This window comes from Morus notabilis, unplaced genomic scaffold (assembly GCF_000414095.1).
Source record: "Morus notabilis unplaced genomic scaffold, ASM41409v2 Scaffold137, whole genome shotgun sequence".
NCBI classification, from domain to species: domain Eukaryota; kingdom Viridiplantae; phylum Streptophyta; class Magnoliopsida; order Rosales; family Moraceae; genus Morus; species Morus notabilis.
Window position 1 is genome coordinate 704408 of NW_010358172.1, and position 23611 is coordinate 728018.

At 35.3% G+C, this 23611-nt stretch overlaps 3 protein-coding genes across 4 annotated transcripts; 2 read left to right on the forward strand and 1 right to left on the reverse strand.

Annotated features, from left to right (window-relative positions):
• The first annotated feature begins 1655 nt into the window (after positions 1 to 1655).
• LOC21407766 (outer envelope membrane protein 7) lies at positions 1656 to 2019 on the forward strand. The gene has a single exon (XM_010092081.2). The coding sequence runs from the start codon at positions 1704 to 1706 to the stop codon at positions 1911 to 1913; it is 210 nt and encodes a 69-aa protein (XP_010090383.1). The 5' UTR covers positions 1656 to 1703; the 3' UTR covers positions 1914 to 2019.
• A 3570-nt stretch (positions 2020 to 5589) lies between these two features.
• LOC112090406 lies at positions 5590 to 6186 on the reverse strand. Its single transcript, XM_024161615.1, has one exon. It carries the CDS (start codon positions 6184 to 6186, stop codon positions 5590 to 5592), a length of 597 nt encoding a protein of 198 aa, XP_024017383.1.
• A 4062-nt stretch (positions 6187 to 10248) lies between these two features.
• On the forward strand, positions 10249 to 13226 carry LOC21407767 (F-box protein At2g27310). 2 transcript variants are annotated; one of them, XM_024161604.1, is made up of 2 exons: positions 10249 to 10496; positions 12006 to 13226. In XM_024161604.1, the coding sequence occupies exons 1-2, from the start codon at positions 10492 to 10494 to the stop codon at positions 13060 to 13062; spliced, it is 1062 nt and encodes a 353-aa protein (XP_024017372.1). In that variant the 5' UTR covers positions 10249 to 10491; the 3' UTR covers positions 13063 to 13226. The 2 variants fall into 2 exon arrangements, with proteins under 2 accessions (XP_024017372.1, XP_010090384.1); XM_010092082.2 differs by having other exon boundaries at positions 11915 to 13225.
• The last annotated feature ends 10385 nt before the right edge of the window (positions 13227 to 23611 follow it).

Genomic DNA, 23611 nt, shown 5'->3' on the forward strand with positions numbered 1-23611 from the left:
ATATATATATATATAAGAGAAGTAGATTTCTTAATTAGCTGAAATACCAGATATGGTGGCCTTCCACTATCCCACCGTCAGATCACAGATGATTACAGGTCTTTTAGATGAGTATACGTTGACATTGTTGCCACCCATGAAGATCTACGTACTCTGAAATTGAAATGGTTTCCGGTCTTCGAAAGAGACAAATAATGGTAGTAAAATTGACCAAATTTTGAAATTGCCCTGTTCATTTCACTGATTCGAGTTTTACTACAGTAAAAAGCTCTCACAAATAATCACATCTAACTTTTTTACTACAGTAAAAAATTCTCACATAAAATCACATCTCAACTCGAATCAGCGAACTAAACGGGCAGCTAACAAATTGTGATTTTCACGTCTATGAATTTTGAGTATATGCAATGGAAACGAATCAAACGCATGGGATAAAAATTTGCTGGGTTAATCAATATTATTGTAATTATAGCTATAAAGCTTCCTGAGTTTCTCTTTTTTTAATTAACATAATTGAAAAAATGCGAAGTGTGAGAGAGAGAATTCATTTAGAACTTAAAAGGAATATCTAGTCCTAAACAACTCCTTAAGATTAAAATTTAAATCCTAATGTTTCTAGGCACGAGACCTTGAATCATTACTTTTCAGTAATTGGGGTTGCTAAATTATCTGATCAGAAGAACTATATTCAACATAAAAGCTTAGAAAATACACCATATTGCTTAAAGCACCTACACTAAAGAATTAGAACAATTTCACTAGATTAGATATTGATATGCTAGAAAATAAATCTTCGAGCATTTCTCTAAATTTCTCTTTAAAAAAAAAAAAGTCCAAAGCCTAAACATTGGCAAACGCAAACACGAATATTGTTTCTTTTATATTTGAAATCGCATCACGAAAGAACATAAAGATTTATTACTAATTTTTGTGCTAATCAAAGATTTATTACTAATTAATTCTACCCACAATTTCTTCGTGATAGAGTTCCCTTCTTTAATTAGCACATTTATTTATTCAAATTTTCAGCCTTGGCAATTTGTTCCCTTAAACGACAATTTATCCCCCAACTTGTTAAACTATTGTAATACAACTTATTAAAACTGTTGATGATTGTGTTGTTATGAGAAAATTATTGAACTTACTCTTAGAGTGTATGAGTTTAGATTTTTACTTCTTTTAATACCCATTTGTAATAGAGTTATTTGACTAAAATTAATATTAATCAAGAATAAAAGATAAAAATCTAGACTCATACACTTTAAAAGATATTTATTTCATTTTTTCTTGTGTTATATTGAAAAGTACATCCAACTAAAAATTCTAAAATCCCAATTTAAATCTCGGCATAAATCTCTCAATTTCTCAGCTCTTGATGCCTCAAATCCTACAAAAAAAAATCAAAACTACAAAATCCAAAATCACAATTCTTCAACCCTTAGGGCTTCAAATCAGACCAAAATTCAAGACAAAATTTAGTAAAATAGGTCACAATGTAACATTTTGCATGCTAGAGGGCTGAATTACTAACATTAAAAATTCATAGAGCAAGTTATAAAACAAAAAAAGTTTAGGGTCAAAAGTACAAAAAAAAAAAAAAAAAACCTCAACTTTACAGAGAATCAGAGGGCATTTTCGTGCACACTGCACAGAACAGAAAAGAAGAGAGGAAGAGAAAAAGAAAGGAAGTTTTTGGAGGGAAAATGAGGAAATCGACCGCCACGAAGCAAGCAATGGTGGTGTTGGGAGCCCTAGCGCTCGGGTGGATGACGATCGAGCTTGCTTTCAAGCCCTTCCTCGACAAGGCCCGAGCCGCCATGGACAAGTCCGACCCGGATCGCGACCGCGACGACGTCGCCGACGACTCTGCTCGCAAGTCTTCCGGTGACGCCGACATCGCCGCCGATGACTGAGGTAGAAGCCGATCACTTCGAAAGGTCCTCTCTCGGTTTTGAAAATTTTCTGACAACGACCATAGATGATAAATCTTTACTCTTTAGAGTTTAGGGTATAACTTAAGGCGATTTTTTTTTTTATTTTTTTTATTTTTTATTTTTATGAATAAATGCTTACATAGTGATCAAATCTTTATGCAATGTGAATTGCTACATAATTTCTTGCTGTCACAGTTATTTCAAATTTTATCTCCACCCGCTATACCAAACTTTGGACTGTTGCTTATGTTAGAAATAAAAGAAGATAATAATATTCACTCAATAAAGTAGAAGTAGACAAGAGGAAGTAATTGACTGCAATACTTCTTGATTGAAATAGCCTTTAAATAGGCGTATACCAGTGACACGTACAAATAAAACTACCCACTTAATCAAATAAACCCACGTGACACAACATTCATTCCCTTAAACTGAAAGATTTTCGAACATTCAGTTTAGACATCATTAGTAACAAAAATCATTCCTTAAACCGGTCATTCCAAAGTGCGTACACTGAGCAATTTCCGTAGCTTCTGAAATAAAGGCACTTTGAGGGGTTTAGTAAATATATCAGCAACTTGGTCTTCACTTCTGCAGAAGAGAAGATCAATGACTCCAACGTTGGTGAGATTTCTCAAGAAGTGATACTTCACATCTATATGTTTACTTCGCCCATGTAAAACAGGATTCTTGGAGAGCTTAATTGCTGAACTGCTGTCACAATTAATTGGGGTCGGTCCTTGTTGCTTGAAATAGAGCTCTTCAAGAACTTTTCTCAACCAAATAGCTTGGCAGGCACATGAAGTTGCAGCAACGAACTCGGCTTCGGTTGTTGATAGCGTGACAATTGGTTGTTTCTTTGAAGACCATGAGACAACTCCTAAACCTATCATAAAGACATAACCTGAAGTGCTCTTTCTATCATCTTGATCTCCAGCATAATCACTATCAGTAAATCCAATCAAATCTGACTTTTCTCCTTTCTTGTAAAACAGCCCATAACCAATAGTCCCTTGCAAGTATCGAAAGGTTCTTTTTGCAGCTAAAAGATGTATCTCCCTTGGACATTCCATGTACCTGCTAATAAGACTTACAACATGCATTATGCCAGTAGTAGCTGTTAAATACACCAAACTCCTTACAATTTGCTTGTAAAGAGTGCTATCAATCTTCCTTCCTTCAGGATCTCGAACAAGCTTCAAACCAACTTCAGTAGGTGTGTTAACAGAGTTGCAATTTTTCATTTGAAACCTTTCCAAAATTTCTTGCACGTACTTCCTTTGAGAAATAAAAATTCCAGTTGCAGATTGCACCACTTCAATGTCCAAAAAATGATGCATCGTTCCAAGATCAGACATATCAAATTCAACCATCATAGATTTTTTAAATTTGTCAAACATTGCACTATCATTTCCAGTGAAAATAAGATCATCAACATATAAGCAAACAATGAGCAATTTTCCTCCATCTCTAATTTTTGTAAAAAGTGTATGTTCATATGGACATTTTTTAAATCCCTCTTTAGAAAAATAAGCATCTATACGACTATACCAAGCGCGTGGAGCTTGTTTTAGCCCGTACAATGCCTTTTTGAGTTTATAAACTTTACTTTCACTTCCAAGCTTCACATAACCAGGAGGTTGATCAATAAATACCTATTCTTCTAAGTCGCCATGTAAAAATGATGATTTCACATCCATTTGGAAAATAGGGCCATGAGTTTTGTGCCGCCAATGCAATCACTAGTTTGATTGTGTCATGCCTTGCAACTGGAGCAAAGACTTCTTTGTAGTCGATGCCGAACTCTTGCTTATAGCCCTTAGCGACTAAGCGTGCCTTATACTTGTCAATTTCTCCATTCTCCTTTAGTTTTGTCTTGTATACCCACCTCACACCAATGCTCTTTTGCCCTTTTGGAAGCTCCATCAACTCCCAAGTGTTGTTTTTTTCAATGGCTGCTATTTCTGCATCCATAGCCTTCCGCCATTTTGACTCCTTGACAGCATCTCTGAAAGCTATAGGATCACAATATGAAAAAAGAGCAAAATGTGTAAGTGGGTCTTCAAATGGATTTCCCGGGTACCTCATAATCAGACATCCATGCTGGTCTTTTTTTAACTCGTTGAGGTCGTTGTTCATCAACAACATCAACTCCAACTGGGCTTGGAAGGTCTTCAGCAATTGGTTGTTGTTCGTTTTCCACCGGTTGTCCATTCTCCACGGGCTGTTGCCTTTCATTTTCTTCATCAACGTCTGCCAGTATTTGTTGCTTGACATTGTTCCATGTCCAGAATCTTTCTTCTTCAAAAATTACGTCACGACTAATGACAATTTTCTTGGTGATAGGTTTGTACAATTTGTACGCTTTTGACTGCTCACTAACACCAAGAAAGATGCATTTTTCTCTTTTGTCGTCAAGCTTGCTCCTTTTCTGATATGGAATGTGGGCATATGCAATGCAACCAAAAATTCTGAAGTGGTCCACAGCAGGTCTCCATTCATTCCAAGCTTCTTGCGGCGTCATATTTTGAACTGCAAGGGTGGGACTTCTGTTTAATACATGAATACTCCAATTGACAGCTTCTGGCCAAAATCTTTTTGGAATCCCGCTCCTTGCCAAGATTGACCTCACCACGTTCAAGATTGTATGATTCTTCCTTTCTGCAATGCCATTTTGCTGCGGCGTGTAAGCTGAAGTAAGTTGTTTTTGAATTCCATGAGTCTCACATAAATTTGCAAATTCATGTGAGTTGTATTCTCCACCAGTACGAAGAACTTTTATTTGGCTGCCAACTTCTTTTTCAACAAGAACTTTGTAGCTTTTAAAAGATGTAAAAGCTTCAGACTTGTCCTGCAAAAAATACACCCATGTTTTTCGGCTAAAATCATCAATGAAGGTGATTAGGTATCTTTTACCTCCATTGGAAGGTGGATTTATTGGCCCGCAAAGGTCGTAATGAACCAGCTCCAATTGCTTCTTTGCTCTCCATGATTTTCCTTGCGGAAATTGATTTCGGTGTTGTTTGCTAACAACACATTCTTCACAAACTTTAGATGGAGCAGTAATTTGAGGAAGACCAGTCACCATATTTTTCTGCTGTAGAGTCTTCAATCCACCAAAACTTAGGTGACCATAGCGAAAATGCCATAGCCATGCTGCATCCTTCAGTTTTGCTGAGAAGCATGAATGAGTGGTGTTGTGGAGATAAAGTGGGAACATACGATTCGCCGTCATATTAACTTGAGCAATTAAGCCCAACTTTGCATCTTGGATTTGACATATTCTGTCTTTGATAGAAATCTCGTACCCTTTCTCTTGCAGCTGACCCACACTAAGCAAGTTGGTCTTTAGATCTGGGACAAAAAGAACATTTGAGATAGTGTGGGTGCAATTTTCTTTAGTTTGAATAGTTACCCTTCCTTTGCCCATAACAGAAACTGTGGAGTTGTCACCAAACTTAACGGTGTTGCGAAAAGATTCATCCAGGTCAGAGAACGCCTTCTTATCTCCACACATGTGGTTACTGCAGCCAGTGTCTAAATACCACATGTTTGGTTGAGTTTCTTCCTTCACGTGACACACCATTAAAAGAGACACCTCTTCTTCTTTTTCTGCGAAGTTAGTTCTTTCTTCACCTTGTCTAGTTAGATTAGTTCAGCATTCAGACTTGTAGTGGCCGTACCTATGACATCTGTAACACTCCACATTGGACTTGTCTGCTGACCTCGATTTATATGAAGTCGAGTGGTTGCCACCTCGTCCTCTTCCTCTTCCTTGAAATTGGTTGTCTTGGTGCTGGTGTTGGTGTTGTTGTTGGTTTCCACGATCATTGTTTCCTCTGCCTCTGCCTCGACCTCTACCACGTCCTCTGTCTCCTCTTGTCGCCGAGTGATTTTCTGTTGAGGCCTTTAGAGCTTGCTCCTCTTTCTCCTGATGGTTAAATTTATGCTCATGAACCAACAAAGAACTTTGTAATTCGTCAATTGAAAGTTCATCAATATCATGGGATTCTTCTATGGAACAAACAACAAAATTAAATTTTGGTGTCATGGATCGAAGAATCTTCTCTACTATGGTCACGTCCTTTGTCTCGTCCCCGTAGATCCGCATCTTGTTCACGATCGCCATTGTTCGAGAGAAATAATCTGTAACTGATTCTCCCGACTTCATTCGAGGTGTTTCGAACTCCGTACGAAGTGCTTGAAGCTGCTGCCTCTTTGCCCTTGCAGAACCTTGGTACTTCTTCTTCATGGAATCCCAAATATGTTTCGAAGTGTCTTCGCAAAGAATGGTTCCAAGATTGAGCGATCAATTGCTTGGAAAAGATAATTCTTTGCCTTGAGATCTTTCAACCGCTGCCCTTCTAGCTCCGTTCTTTGTGCTTGTGTCATTGTCGTACTAGCTGCTGGTTCCGTAAATCCTTCAGAGACGACGTGCCAATACTCTTTAGATCTTAGAAAGTTCTCCATTAACATGCTCCAATGATCATAATGATCATCAAAGAGAGGAATGGACGGTTGAACAAAGTTGTCCGAGTCCATTGGAGTCTGTTATGTTGTCCTATTCTATAGGCATTTGTTAGTCTGTTTAGTAGTTGCTGTTACTTGGCTTCTTTATAGGAGTTTGTTTTGACATGTTCTAAATAATGGAGTCAGTAGTGGTAAAGTAAGTGGGTAATTTTATTTGTACATGTCATTGGTGTACGCCTATTTAAAGGCTATTTCAATCAATGAATGAAGTATTGTAGTCAATTACTTTCTCTTGTCTACTTTTACTTTATTGAGTGAATATTATTATCTTCTTTTATTTCTAACAGCTTAATGGGTTTGCCATATTTTCACCAAAAAGAAATAACCTATCTTTTTTTTTTTTTTTTTTTTTTTTTTTTTTTTCCTTTTTTTAAATTTTTTTTTTAGTTAACATCACATGAGATTAAAAAGTATGCAGAACGAATAATTTATAATACATATTTAACTGCTGAAAATAAATAACTATCAATAGTTTTTTTTTTTTTTTTTCCAAAAAAAGAACCTTTTTTTTTTTTTTTTTTTTTTTTTTTTTTTTTTTCCATCTGTTAAAATGTTTCTTCGTCATTGTTATGGACATGGGCATGCTTGATTTGTAGTTGCACCATGAAGCCTTAAATTCATGTTGAAAAATCCAAAAGCTAAACTGTAGCTAAACTAGAGTGTTTAATTTGCAAACTTGAAAAACCGTATACATGTCTGTGGAATAACCCTCTTAAGTTTTTTCTTTTTTTCTTTTTTTCCTTGGTTAAATTATTGTAATCTTATGTCGAAGATGCAAAATTTGGCATCAAAAGATGCTATTGAAATAGAAAGTTGAACATTTTATGGAATCTATATTATCCTTGTGATGAATCCATATACTGGTCAGGGGATTGTGAGAGCAGGATGTATTTTTCTGCTTGTGTGAAAAGAATTTGCTTCCTTTATTGCGCACAAAGAGTAGAGAAATGTTGAATTGTGTGTTCATAATATTGAGCACTATTAATTAGGATGTTCCTTTTACACAAGTATTAGTTAGTATATGGTATCCCCTTGTGAGGTCAGTCAAGTGGACCATTTGCACAACAACAAACAGACACCAAATATTTGAATGTGTCCTAGCAGTTTCAACTCCAAAAGGTTTACAGTGTACAAGCATTTTATGACATTATTTCTAGCCCAATTAGGTCAACAATCCTTGTGTTCATTTATCTTCTATTGATTTGAGAAGCAGAAAACTGTGACGTGCCACCAACACAGTGAGTTGACGACTTATTCTATCGTATTAAACTATTTTGCATAGTTATTGGCAGACAAACATTGTTAGAGCGTGTAAAGCAAAGAGCACAAATTGTTGATATGATGATGTGATCTAATGATTGGAATGCTAAAAGCGGGTGCAAATTTCACATTTCTTGCTTGAAGTTGTTTACTTGTTTAAGAAGAAGAAAAGGATAAGGATATTTGCTAGTTCTTTTTTTGGTACTTAGTCTTTTAATTGCAATCTTATCTGAACTTGATTCTTTAGACACATGGGTGTAATGACTAGTGTTGATCAATTAAGTAGAGGGTTGCTCTCATGGTTGCGTGTATATTCTATTGTGATTATTATATTTAGGGCAGTTTGGCCGCATGATCAAAGTTTATTGCGCATTTCCTTACAAATCAATCTATATGATGCATTGGAATCTCAAAAGATTTTGCCACTCCATGTTGCATATTACCTGTGGCTCTACTATTGTCGGCTCGGCTACCTACTTTTGCGTTTAATAGATTAGTTTGGTAGTGGTATTTTTAAGCATGAAAATTCCCGCATTGCCAAATTATGTGAGACGAGTAATAATTTGTTGGAAAGAACTAGCGAAAGAGAGCTCAAATGTCATTATGTGTTATGATAGATCTGAGTTAATTACGTTCAGTTGCTCGAGTAAAATAAAGTGCAGAAAGTAAAGAAACACACAATATGATATCGCAGTTTGGTGCGCACACCTACTCTGTGAAGCCACTCCCAGACAGTAAACAATTTTACTATGATTTAAGAATTACAATCTTGACAGACTTATTCACTTAAGGACTCCCTCCTAGATTATGATGTCGCTGTGATGAACTCTAACAATGACACTGTTTAGCGTGTACCATACGTATTCACCTTTAACTGTTGAACTCCCTTCAGTTGTTCATACTTTCAATGAGAAAAAACATAAACTACAGATTGTTCTACTTAAGCATCGATTCTCTATCACAAGACTTTTTCCTGTTGTCGACCCTCCTTTTCCTACAGAGCCACTTCTCATATAAACTCATTCCACGTATCTCCCTTTTCAACTTTTGAATCTATATTCAGATATCAAAAAATCATCCTCAGCTTTATTTACAACATCTAAATTCTCTTAGCCATTTTCACGTCAATGCCTTATCTTTCATTATAGCAAGTTATCTTTGACTTTTCTTTTACCAAGTCAAATTTCAAGTTCCAATTCTCATGTGCAACTCAAGCTTAATTGTGTAGTTCACGGGAATACATACACATATATATATATATATATATTTATATAAGCCATTCAACTCTTCTAACAATAATCGGATGAAGTCAAGAATTCAAATCCGAAAATAATTTGATCTTCATGCAAGCTTTATCTCCCATTTAAATTCAAATAACTAATGCCTTATCTTTATCTCTCCAAATCTCAACCAATGTTTTATTTTTCTTTGATCAAGCCTTTATCCTTATCTCTTTAAATCACAACTCAACAAAATCTGCAACTTTAACTTCAAATCTGATTCGAATTCTTCTTCCGCAATCTAAAATCTTCTTGAACTTATTTTTTAAATTTTTAGAAGATTGCCAACTAATAAAAATATCTAACATGTTAGTTCTAGGATGTTGCCTTTGGTGAGCCCGTAGCATCTACTCTTGTAAGTTGTATCTTTCAGACTGTATTTTACACTAGATAGAGAAGGTGAAAGGATTATCTACGGCTAAGAAAAAGTCAAAACTTGATCATGTACTAGATCTTGTCAAGCATTGAGCAGTGCTCATGAGGTACCGTCCACTTGGCCTATGCACCAAACTTTGTGAGCTTGTAGGGCACATTTAAGCTAGTGAATTAAATCTCAAAAGTGTAACGATGTCTTGGGAAATTGAAAATTTGCAAGAAAAAGAAAGGCATAGGGGTCTCAAATCTAAACTTCAAGCATCCCAAATTTGTGGGTTGTGACCTACGAAGCTCCAAGTGTCCAAACTTGAGTATAATAAAATGACAATGGAGATTGTGACTGGTTTTCACTTCATAATAATAATGATGATAATGGAGTTTCTTTTGGATGTTTTCCCAAACTGGAGTATACAAGTATACTCTTCCTATAGAGCTTAGTTATTTAGAAAACTTTGACTTTAAATTCAATGGCGCAGAATAAACAGAGCTTTTTTTTTTTGGAGCTACGCGCCAGAATTAAAATCATTATATCTTACTTGTCGATAAAGATTTGTAAACTAACTTTACAAATGTCATAACAGAAGAATCCATTAAAATTTAAATTATCCCACTCATCAATACTTGACAAAACAAACAAAATAATCTATTAAATTATCAGTGGATAATATTTGAAGGTGCAATGTAAGGGCAGATATTAAAAGAGACACCAGGTTGGTCGAATTAATTAATGTGATGAGGTGGCGTACGCACATAACCACATTCAGCACAGGGCAAAGCCAAAAAATAAATAAAACAAATAATAAATAAAAACAAAAATAAAAAGAATCCCATATCATATCTTGTAGTTTCGTGCCAAAGATACACGCGTGAAAACCTTCCAACACAAGAAGAAAGTGACTCACGAACTCATCCTTTATGATCCGCCAGAACCCAGATATCATCACATTTCGTCCTTAGATTCCGCTTCCTCTATCTGGGTTCTTCTTAGATTTCTCTTATAAGGAAAGTCGTTTCTTCTTTGGAAACCTCGAAAGAAAAAGAAAAAGAAAAGTCAAAGCTTCAAAGGGTTTATTTCTGTTTCTCTTCCTTGGGCTCTCTCTAATGGCCAATCTATGAGGTTTGAAGCCATACCCACCTCTTCTTTTCTCATCTTTCTTGAATGTAAACTTCTGTTTTTGCAGAATTCTTTTTGCTGTTCGGCAGTTATTTTTGTTAGAATATTTATTGTTGTTGGCTGAATGAAAATCTCATTTTTCTTGCTCTTTTCGTCTTAATTTTATTGGAATCTATTGGCCTGTTTGAGCATTTCCCATGTTTGTTTTTTTAGTTATGCATTATTTTATTTTTATTTCCCCTTTTTTTGTTGCAATTTGGTGAATTATTGCTTTTACTCTGTTTTCTGTTTGGATAGATTATATAGATTTTCTGGTCATGATGGGAAAGAACCACGTTCCTTTCCCCTAAATATCTCCCCCTTTTTTGTTCAAAGTTATCTGTACTTTATACCTAATGACTCTTTTGGTCTTTAGGTTGATTGATCCATCACGACTTTAGAATTCAGTGCTTGAACGGGTCAATCTCCCTACTCGTTCATCATGGTGTATATATATGCTAATATAGTCAGATTTTGTTTTACTCGGTTACTTATCAAATCTGATATTTTAATCTTATGCTATATTCTCATTATCAAATGCTTCTTTCAGCCCTTCATTCCAATTGATTGTTACTTTTCTCACAAATACTCCTTTTGTGGTTTGTATATGCAAAACTAATCTGATTGTATTTCATAATGATTTAGCAAAGCTAGTCTTCTTGTAGACAGAGCATATGTTTTAACTCCAAGCCGCAGCTGATACTTTTGAAACAGTAACTAAATGTATCCACTATTATACATAGCGCGATTTGAGCTTATTATCATTTTTCATCTGTCCTGTTTTCTTGTGCTTAAGGACCCAATAAGTTTGGTGACTAATCGTAGTCTTGATTTTGCTTCTTGTCTAGTTTGTTATTTTCGCACTCAAACATAGAACTAAGCAAAATTCAAACGAAAGAATCAGATAATCTGAGATTTACAAATGGAAATTAAACGAAACAAAATCCCATTTCAGTTGAATGAAAGTTTGAAACAATCATGAACATGAACAAAAGAGAACGTGTATAGTGGTTTATGTATTCTTCTGATTTCTCTTAGTCGATACATGTAGCTTGTGGAAATGAGATGTACATAGAGGAATCCCCAAAATGATTTTTTTTTTTTTTTTTTTTTTTTGCAGGATTTCCCTGCATTCAAGTTGTTAATGATAAAAAGATCTGGTTGGGGTCTTATTTTCTAGGAAGTTTAGATCGTTTAGCACTGCTAATTCTGTTGTACACATATCTTTCACGGTTTAGCCAAAATTTGATAAGTCCATTGATTCCATTTTGTTTAAAGCTTCTGGCAAAGTTGTGTTAAATATTCAGTAGGCAAAGTTTTGTGATTTCTGCTTATTGTTAGTTGAGACATTAGGAAAGTTATTGTGTTCTTTGCTTTCTTAGATGCTGAGAGTCTGAGACCTATGGCGACATCAATTGCACCAGTTGAGAGTATGGCATCATTGAGCACTGATCTTTTCTATGATATTTTAAGGCGTCTGGACGGACCGACTTTGGCTACTGCGGCATGTGCTTGTGCAGCCTTTTGTTCCATCTCAAGGGAAGAGAGATTATGGGTAAATGTCTGTTCCACTATGTGGCCTTCAACCAACAGGGAAGATGTTAAAAATCTAATAACATCTATTGGTGGATTCAGAAAGTTCTACGCGGACTGTTTTCCCCTTATTATAAACAAGGAAGTTTCTGAATATCAATGGAATGAGTATAGTGAGTATCCTGAAGAATGGACCGAGGCTGAATACTACGGTGACATGGATGAACTCGAAAGTATTTCACCTTCAGACTTTGTTTCCATAGTGGATATCAGGTATAAAGATAAAACAATTTGCTCGAAAGTTCTTTGGGGCATTCCAAATGCGAATAGCTTCAATGGTTGGTTTTACAACTGCCCATTCAGGATTGATCTTCTCACTTATGCTTCTAGAGATGATGACGATGATGGTGAAATCATCCTTTCAGTTTCTGATGGTTTGCCACCGATTTTATCTTTGGAGAGAGAAAGGAAAGATGGAAAATTATGGCGAGAGCTTCGTGATGGACTCCAACTTAGTTGGATTGTTGTGAACAAAAAAATAAAGCAAGCTGCTAATCTTGCTAGTTGGAGCGCTCTCGGTGGGCAAAGGCATTGGCCGACGGACAGAGATTTTGTGATACGGTTTGGGTCCATACTTCCTGCAAAAGACATTCTTCCATGTCAAGTAGTCGAATGCATACTCAGTATGAAGTTTCGCGTGATCCACACGGAAGGAGATGCTGTTCCAACAACTCTTAAGTTAACAGAGGTAAGCATGCAGTTGGAAGACATGGAAGGTTCTCATGTCAACGGAAGAAACAGTTTGCTGATTCTTAAGGAAGCACTAAGCTGCCGACGGAGCAAAAACTACAGTGAAGTTCTCGAGTCTTGTCATCTGTACTCGAAAGTGCAGAGTGAGTTGAAAGAGGAGAAGATGAGAAATGAAAGCCGGCTAGATAGACTCTGTATCCTAAGCGGCATTGCTGCTTTTGTAACGTTTTGTTACTATGTTTTATGAAAAATGCCTCCTCCATTTTGTAACATGTTTGCCAAAACAGATCTCACTCACTCTCCATGTATGTAATCTCCTCATATGTACTCAATTTTGGTTTAATTGATGGGCCACTTCTTCTACATGCTTTGCTAAAACAACTTATAGTTGTTTTATTTCTACAAGGCATTGACATACATCATGGGTAAAAGTTAATTCAGTGGAATTTCTGATCCTGTTTCAGCATTTTATTATGGCTATATACCAAAGGCGCCTATTAGTATGGTTGTTCAGCACAAAACAAAAGAACAACGCTACTAATAAACAATGCTATAAGGCACCAGTAGTATTGAGCACAATCCACTAATAAAAAGAGGATTCCGCTTCCGCAACATATAATTTACAGGTGAGACTTATCTTCTATTAGTGATGGTCCTTTATGACTTGCTTTGGTCTCTAATCTTTCCTGCTTTGTTAATTTGTTTGTGTGGAGGAAAATAAAGAATTTGAAAATAAATGGACACGTAGAATGGATCCCTTTGCAGTTGGGTACTTACTAGTATATCAACAAAAACATAAAAAAACAGAAAACAGATCAAGATTGTTTTTGTTTTGTTTTTTGTTTTGTTTTTTTTTTTTGCTAGTAAAAAAAGGAAAAAAAGAATATGGTGATGTATTTTATGTCCCTTAACCTCTTTAATTACAGCAGTTATTTCGGGGACCACAGCGTATATGAAAATGGCCTAGATAAAGATTGTGTTTGTCTCTTGTTTTCCTTGGAGGATTACAGTGTGAGCACCGAGTTCTGGTGAAGTAAATTTAATGCGCAAGAATGGGGCAGTGTCAAATTTAAGGAGACAATCACAAAGTGCATGGGTCTGGCGGTGATTCACTCACTGCTAGCTGATTTCTTTTCTCACTCTATCAAACGACATATTTTTTGTGGTTCGTGGTTAAAGACCCTGTTTAATTTGTTAATTTAAATTAAAATATAATTTTATATGAAAATTTTTTATTATAATAAAAAAAATTAAATATAATTATTTTATTAAATTTTTTGCTGTAATAAAATTTAAAATTTAAATTCAAATTGATAAGATTAGCGGGATTTAAAACTCACCTATCCCGTCTTGGACACATTTTTTGGAATATGTCGGGGCTGTTCAGCAACCACTTTTCTGAGTCAAAAATTCAAAAAAAAAAAAAACTCGACTTACAACTTTATTTAAGTTCATGTTCTTTTAAGTTTGAACTCGAGCTTGAGACTAAAACTCGAGTTCAAGTTTCTCTTTCAACTCGAGTTCAGAAACTCGAACTCAAATTAATGAACAATATTTTTTCTATTCTTAAAAATGCTATAACTTTTTCGTTTTAATTCTGATTGAGATAATTTTTTTTTCTATGCGTTGACAACGAAAAGACGAATAAAACTCCACCCATATACCCTATTAAAAATTTTCATCAACATTGAGTTTTTATTAAAATACTATCTAAATATAAATTCAAGTTTTGACTCACTTAAACACAAATTCAAAAAGATTCTTATGATGTGATTTTATGTGAGAATTTTTTACTGTAGCAAAAAAATTAGATGTGATTGTTTGTGAGAGCTTTTTACTGTAGCAAAACTCGAATCAATGAAATAAACGGGACCTTAAGTTATAATTTCAACTCAATTATAATTTAAATTTAATTTAAAATCTACACTCAAATTACTTAATTTAAAAAGGACAAAAAATCAGCCTCTCGTGATTCCGTTGACGTTTTGATGGATGGATCTTTAAGTACACAGATGGGCAGTTTAGAGAAAAGTACAACAATGGACCAATTACACCGCTAGTCCGCTACCCTACATTACTACTCTTATTGGGTCGAATGTTGGACTTTTTATGTTGGTGTTGGGCGCAAATATGTCAAATAAAAAAAAACGTTGGATGCAAATAAGTATCTTCTCAAAATTCTTTAAGTTAAAACAAGAATCTTATTCGTATGTCTATTGGTAGTGTTAGTTATTAAATTTATTCAAAATTACATAATATGAAAAATAAATAATTTTTGATATAAATGTGACAGTTTAAATTTAAAAAATTATTGATAATTCATTTTTTTTAGTCGTATCAAAACCACTATGGAAAAGCTTTTAAGGTAGGATATGATTAGAAATTGGGCATTCGGCAAACATTAGTTTTCATTTTAGGAAAAATACAGAATACAACATATTTTATAAGTACTTTTGAAGCAAATAGCGTAATATATTAAACTTAATAAATTATAGCATATTATTAATTTCAAATAGTTTGCTTCCCAAATTTACCCTTAAGATTTTGTCTCTTTCTTTTTTCTCTTCCCATTTCTCTCTCTCTACTCTCATGACCCCATTCTCTCTCTTCCCCTTCGTGATTCTCTCTCCTTAGTCCCCTATGCAACCCTCTCTCCTCCGCGACCCTCTCTTCTCCGCCAGTCGCTCTCTCCTCTGCTAGTCCTTCTCTCCTCCGCGAGTCCTTCTCTCTTCCGCGACCCTCTCTACTTTGTGATTCTCTGTGCTATGGTTTTCAAATCGGAGATTGCGATCTACAATCGTTATTGAGCAGATCTGGTTCTTCTCCTTTGCTGGTGAAGAAAACAACCTTGCTGGCAACATAGATCTCGACTGAGGAGAACCGATATCGTGGAGGGTCTTTGTTGAGGAGATGCTCGCGAATTGGCGCCGGAGAAGAAGGCCGGCCTCACATCACACAAATCGGCATCATAGAAGGATCTGTTGGGATATATGCCTATAAATCAAATAAGATGTAAATATTTTGTTGATTATCAATGAAATGAGGCATTTTTTCAATATTATTTTGCATACATGTGATGTTTTATAAATATCAAAATCCCTAGATTATTTTTTGATGTAAATGTAAACATTGTATATAATTGTTATATGCAGAGGATAATGTTTGAAATAAAATAATCTAAACTTGTCCGTAATTATAAATTAAAGTTGGGATCTTTAATTTAAAATTACTAATGTGGTTCATTACATTCTGAATGAAACAATCTTATCCTAGATTGTTAATAATGAGATTATTGGAATGAAAGCATTTTATGTAATATGATTACATAGGACCGGAACACGATTAATTATGAATCTCTAATAAATTCCGTTATTAAATAGAGTATTCAATATTAATCAATGATGGTCATATATGAATTAATCTTAATTCTGAGTAATTAGAAAACTCCTATTTATGATATTATGTTCTTTGACATATAGAGTAATGACACATGTGAATAGTGTCAAAGTCTTGGTATATTGAGAGTATAGTAAAATAAATAGCTAGGAATATTAATTTACAAGATGAAATCCATTCCTTCATAATGAAGTAGATGGACGGTTCCCATAAGTGTTGATTCAAAACTTGAATAATAAGAGCGCTCAATTTTATGATTGGATCATAAAATATATTATTCATTAGAGGATCAATGATACTTATGGAGAAAGATGTAATTAAAGAGGTTAGTGGAAAATACCTAGCTTTAATTATGAACCGTTTATGGAGGATTAATTCGTATGTAGTGACTATCAATGGACAACACAAATTCCGTGAACATAATTATTTTTATTATTTTAAGAGTGCAATTCTAAATTTATAGTGGAGTAATTTGGAATTAATAATTTTGATATATTAATTAAGGTGTTAATTAATTGTCAAAATTATTGGAGCTTAAAATAATAATGTTCATAGTTCCTCTCAACGGCTCCATAAGATTAATGTGAATTGAATATATCATATTGGGTTATGATTATTAATTTAGAATTGAGAATTCTAAATACACATATATTAATTAATTCGATTAATTAATATTAAAATTAATTTAAAATTATTTTAAATTAAGATGGATGAATTTAATCATATAAAAGGTGAGAATCTCCTCCCTCCCCACGTTAATATATATATATATATATATATAAGAAAGAAAACGTGCAGCTGCACATTTCCTCAAAACTCAAAAAAAAAAATTAAAGGGGAGTGGGAGGAAACGTGCTGTTGCACGTTTCCTCGCCATGAGGAAATGGAGTAAATGTGCGGATGCACATTTACTCAAAAACGGGAATGAGTTCTGTGTTTTTAAGAGAGGAACAATAGCCAGATGAATTAGTTCTGGGGCGTGAAAAAGTTTTTCCTTGAGAGAGAAAAAAGAAAGTTTTTCCAGAAAACAGAAAAAGAGAAAACCGTGAGAACAAAATTTCCTATTCATTCATCCCATGTGTTGAGAAACCCATTAGAATGCCCACACGTTCGAGTTCATGTTAATCCGGAGATACGTTGAGAAAGAATCGTGGTGTTCTTGGAATTGAAGAGGTCAAGACGGTGTTAGAGGAGTTCAAGATTTCCGTCCTAATTGAGCGACAATAAAATTCTTCTTCTTCTCTTTAATATCTTTGTAGTTAAATTAACATGAAATAATGATCGTATTAAATTTTGATTTATGTGATTCGATCGATACCACGCTTCGACACAATTTTTTTTTGAAATGCGGTTTGAGAAACCAACAATTAGTATGAGAGCGATATTTATTTCATGCTAATTTAACGTTTAAATTATGTGATAATTCTTAGATGTTAATGGGTAGGCACTTATGCATATGATGTATAATTATTGTGTGATGGTTATGTTTTATGCGAATGCATTGGTATAATCATTGTGCGAATGGATTGGCATATGATGTTTTATCCGGTTCCATGGAATTAGTTTTTGCTATTTTATTTTGATTAGATCAATTGTAAAATAGGAATCAATATGTAATTTATTATTCTCCTAACGCAAGAGGATCATCATGGAAGAGTTTCAACAATTTTTTTTTATAGAAAAGTTCCAAACTATCAAAAAAAAAGTTTTCCAGCGACCATATGGTTGCCGGTGACAGTCGCCGGCGAAAGGGCGGCTACCATGGCCGAAGGTCGACCATGGCAGAACTGTAGCAGCCTTCAAGCTGCTGTAGGTGACTGCATCTTCAGGTGCAGTCATGGATGCATGGGCTTTGCACCTCATGGTGCAAAGGCCCAGGCCCATTCATTGGGCTGGCTTTTCCAACCGGCCCAGGTGTAATAAAGGGCTGTTTTTTACAACCCAGAAAAGCCCAAACCTAATTTTTTTTTTTGATCCAGCAGAAAGGAGACATCAAGGTGGAGAATACTTGAAGATGGAGAATTACAATAAGACCTATTTTTTATGTAATTTTATTTTTATTATTATTTTGGGGTTGTAATTCTTAGGTCCATGGAACCCGTCCAAGTTTTTCCATTTCGCTTGCATGTTATTTATTTATCTATTATGTTTGATAATAATTATATTGTCATGCATCTAACATGCCATCTAGGATAAAAGTGCCTACCTAGTTTATATGTATGACATGCATCATTCGCATTAATTATATGTTTTAATTCTAAAATTATTTTAGTAAATTGAATTAATTAAATGCGCCAAATTGTTGAGTTTAATGAGATTAAATTCAAAGTTATTAAATTTAATAAGATTAAATTTGAAATTGTTAAATTTAATGAGATTAAATTTAAATAAATTATTTAGCAAATGGTTTTTGTAAAATTTAAATAAGTCAAATGTGAAATTTATAAATTTAAATGTTAAATTTTAAATTCACAAATGACTTAATATAATTTTAAAGTTGTTTAAAATTATTTGGATCTCAGTGACTTAAATTGTTTAAATTCACTGAGAAGTATAAAGCAAGAGGTGTTTTATAAATAAATACACAATTTGTAAATAATGAGTGGGAGCGGGTAATATGACAATATAACCCATAGGTCTCCACCGTTAGTACAACACCGTGAGTAATTAATGAGGTCCCGAGATGCTTTGATTTCGTCCTCCCTACGGAGGGTATTCATTAATTATAATAACAAGGTTGACTTCCAAAGAGATAGGATCTCTAAGATGTATTTTAGAATTGACTTACCCTACGGCAACAACTTCTAAGTTAAATCTAAAAGATCTAAAGCGGTGGGTTACACTCATAAAGAGATAATTAAATTGGTTAATTATTTTCTTGACCTAAATAAAAAGGAAATTAATAATATTAGAAGTATGAGATATTTCAGATAGTATTTGTTAATTGAGATAGTCTCATTTTAATTAGTAATTGTTTGACCTACCCTAATGCGGCACTTAATTGTGGTGATTAAAATTCCTTAGACAATTAAACATGTATTTGTGTATTTAACATGTACATTCATGCATCATATTTATATGCCTTAAATTTAGTAGTGATATTTATGTAAAATGTTGATTGAGTTAAATTCCTTATTTTCAGCAAAAATGTCAAATCCTATTTTCGCACTTCTCGCTTCCTAAATTTTGAATGGTGAAAACTTTGTCAAATGGAAAAGCAACATGAATATCCTCTTGATCTGTGAAAACTACCATTTTGTCCTTAAGGAGGATTGTCCTCCAGTGCCTCCGGCCAATGCTGCCACGGCTTTGACTGAGCGATATAATCGCTGGATCAACGCTAACAACAAGGCCCGTTGTTACCTGTTAGCAGCAATGAATGAAGTGCTGAGAACTCAACACGAAGGCCTTGCGACTGCTAGAGATATCATGGACACTCTTCAGAGGATGTTTGGACGTCCATCTGATTCAGCCCGATACGCTGCTGTCAAAGCTGTTATGAACGGCCGTATGAAGAATGGTTCTTCTGTACGTGAGCATCTGCTTAAGATGATTAATCATCTTTATGAGGCTGAAATTAATGGGTCTCAGATTGATGAGAAGACCCAGGTTGGCATGATACTAGAAACACTTTCTCCTGATTTCATTCCATTCAGGACAAGTTATCTTATGAACCAAAAGAATGATAACTTAACTAAGTTCTTGAATAAGCTGCAACAATTTGAGTCCCTTATAGGTGATAAGGGAGGCAAGGCAAACATTGCTGAAGCCAACGCAGCTGAGGGAATGCCTTCTTCATCAAAGAATAAGAAGAAGAAGAATCAGGGGAACAATAAGGGCAAATGGAAAAAGAAGATCCAGAAGAACAAGCAGAACAAGGCTGCTCCAAAGTCTAAGGGAATGAGTTTCCACTGCAACCAGGATGACCATTGGAAGAGGAACTGCAAAAAGTACCTCGATGAGCTGAAAATGAAAAAGCAAGGTAAATCAGATTTACTGGTCATGGAAATATGTTTAGTTGAGAATGACTTCTCTACCTGGATAGTTGATTCATGGGCATCTAATCATGTTTGTACTTCTTTACAGATGCTGGAAACGTCCAGGGATCTTGAAGATGGATATTTCCATATGAGAGTGGGCAATGGGGCAAGGATCTCAGCGGCGACAGTAGGGACAGTGCGACTGTCTTTTGCAAATAATAAATATTTATTGTTAGACAATGTTTATTTTATTATGAATTTCAAACGGAATTTGCTTTCGGTTTCTAGGTTGCATGAACAATTTGTTTCAGTTTCTTTTGATATTGACTATGTATCTTTATCTAATAATGGAATTCATATTTGTTCTGGTTTTGTTGATGATGGTCTTTACTTTATTGAAACCATATTCAACGAAATGCTACAAACCGAAATGTTCAAAGTCGCTGAACCAACCCCTAAAAGAAGAAAGGTTTGTAACGAAAATGAAACATACTTATGGCATCTAAGGCTATGTCATATAAACATAGATATGATTGAAAGACTAGCAAAGGATGGTCCTTTGAGAGAGCTAAATGTTGGCACTCTACCGGTTTGTGAATCCTGTCTAGAAGGAAAAATGACCAAGAGGCCATTTTCAACAAAGGGTGATAGAGCAAAGACACCCCTTGAAATCATACATATCGATGTATGTGGTCCTTTGAATGTCAAAGCGAGGGGAGGCTATGAATACTTCATCACATTTATTGATGATCATTCGAGATTCAGATATGCATACCTAATGCAAAAGAAATCCGAAACCTTTGAAAAGTTCAAAGAATTTCGTGCCGAAGCTGAAAAGTAACTCGGCAAATCAATCAAAACTCTTTGATCGGATCGAGGAAGAGAGTACTTGGATTATGAATTCAAAGACCATTTGATTGAAAATGGAATAATATCTCAGCTCACTGCACCTGGCACACCACAACAAAATGGTGTAGCTGAAAGAAGAAACCGCACCTTACTTGACATGATGAGATCAATGTTAAGTTATTCTTCTTTACCTACTTCATTCTGGGGATATGCATTGCAAACAACAATATACATTCTGAACTTAGTTCCATCTAAGTCAATCCCCATAACACCCATAGAGTTGTGGAATGGTCACAAACCTAGTTTGAGACATATTCGCATATAGGGGTGCCCAGCACATGTGTTGAAGGGAAAGACTGCGAAGTTGGAACCTCGCTCGGAAGTCTGCATATTTGTGGGCTATCCAAAAGGAACAAGAAGAGGTATGTTTTATAGTCCTCAGGATAACAAAATATTTGTATCGACAAACGCTACGTTTCTTGAGCATAACTATATGGCACATTTCAAGCCCATAAGCAAGATAGTTCTGGAAGAGTTGCTGGCTGATCAGCTTAGTCCCATGCCGACAACAGTTGTTGGACGACAAAGAAGGGAGACCACTGACCATGATCAAACACCACCACCACCACGACGCAGTGGGAGGGAAATAAGATTGCCAACCCGCTATCGTGAAAATGGAGAAGCAAATATTGCAGTCACCGATGGCAGTGAAGAAGATCCATTGTCATACAGGATGGCAATGGATGATATTGATCGAGAAAAATGGCAAGAAGCCATGAAACTTGAAATGGATCTATGTACTCTAATTCTGTCTGGGAACTTGTAGACCTACCAAAAAGCGTTAAGCCTATTAGTTGCAAATGGATCTATAAGAGAAAGAGATGAGCTGATGGAAAAGTTGAAACGTTCAAAGCAAGATTGGTTGCAAAGGGGTTTACCCAAAAGGAAGGAGTAGACTATGAGGATACTTTTTCCCTTGTAGCCATACTAAAGTCCATCCGCATACTCTTATCTATTGCTGCTCATTATGACTATGAGATATGGCAAATGGATGTCAAGAAGGCGTTTCTGAACGGCCATCTTGAAGAGACCATTCATATGGTCCAACCAGAGGGTTTCATGGTAGAAGGCCAAGAGCAGAAAGTCTGTAAATTGTAGAGGTCCATTTATGGACTAAAGCAAGCATCTAGATCTTGGAACATCAAATTTAACGAAGCTATAAAATCTTATGGCTTTGAACAAAATCTTGGTGAACCTTGTGTCTACAAGCAAATTCAAAGAGATAAAGTGGTCTGCTTGGTTCTTTATGTAGATGACATTCTGCTCATTGGGAATGATGTAGAATCGTTATCCAAAGTAAAGAACTGGCTAGCCAACCAATTCCAAATGAAGGATTTGGGAGAAGCCAACTACATTCTTGGGATCCAAATTATTCGAGATCGTAAGAATATGCTTTTGGCATTGTCTCAGGCATCATATATTGACAAGGTGCTTGTCAGGTTTTCGATGCAAAACTCCAAGAAAGGAAATTTGCCTTCTCGACATGGAGTTTATCTCTCCAATGAGCAGTGTCCAAAGACACCTCAAGAGGAAGAGGATATGAGACGAGTTCCCTATGCATCGGCAGTTGGAAGCCTGATGTATGCGATGTTATGTACTAGACCTGACATATGCTATGCAGTAGGGTTGGTTAGCATATACCAGTCAAACCCAGGATTAGATCATTGGGCTGCAGTTAAACACATACTCAAATATTTGAGGAGGACGAGAAACCATATGCTTGTATACTCTGGTAGGGATTTGATTCCTATTGGATATATTGATTCTGATTTTCAGTCGGATAGGGACTCTCGTAAGTCCACCTCGGGGGCAGTGTTCACTTTGGGAAATGGAGCCATCATATGGAGGAGTATCAAGCAATCTTGTATTGTTGACTCAACCATGGAGGCTGAATATGTAGCAGCTTATGAAGCAGCTAAGGAAGCTGTCTGGCTTCGTAAATTTCTGAAGGAATTGGAAGTTGTTCCAAATATGCATGAGCCTATCGTACTCTATTGTGATAATAATGGAGCAGTGGCCAATGCCAAGGAGCCCAAGAACCACCGCAAAGGAAAGCATATAGAGCGAAAATTCCACCTGGTCAGAGAGATTGTTTCTAGAGGAGACGTTTCAGTTGAAAAGATCGCATCCGCGAACAACATAACTGATCCGTTTACCAAAACATTACCAGCTGGGAGTTTTAAGAGACATCTTGAAAGTATGAGACTTAGAGACATGCCTCATTTACTTTAGGGCAAATGGGAGATTGTTGGGATATATGCCCATAAATCAAATAAGATGTAAATATTTTGCTGATTATCAATGAATTGAGGACTTTTTTCAATATTATTTTGTATACATGTGATGTTTTATAAATATCAAAATCCCTAAATTATTTTTTGATGTAACTTAAACATTGTATATAATTGTTATATGCAGAGGATAATGTTTGAAATAAAATAATTTAAACTTATCTGTAATTATAAATTAAAGTTGGGATCTTTAATTTAAAATTACTAATGCGGTTCATTA

Coding starts and splice junctions, on each gene's coding strand:
- LOC112090406 (XM_024161615.1), bottom strand. CDS start 6,186: ATGAAGAAGAAGTACCAAGGTTCTGCAAGGGCAAAGAGGCAGCAGCTT.
- LOC21407767 (XM_010092082.2), top strand. CDS start 11,935: ATGGCGACATCAATTGCACCAGTTGAGAGTATGGCATCATTGAGCACT.
- LOC21407766 (XM_010092081.2), top strand. CDS start 1,704: ATGAGGAAATCGACCGCCACGAAGCAAGCAATGGTGGTGTTGGGAGCC.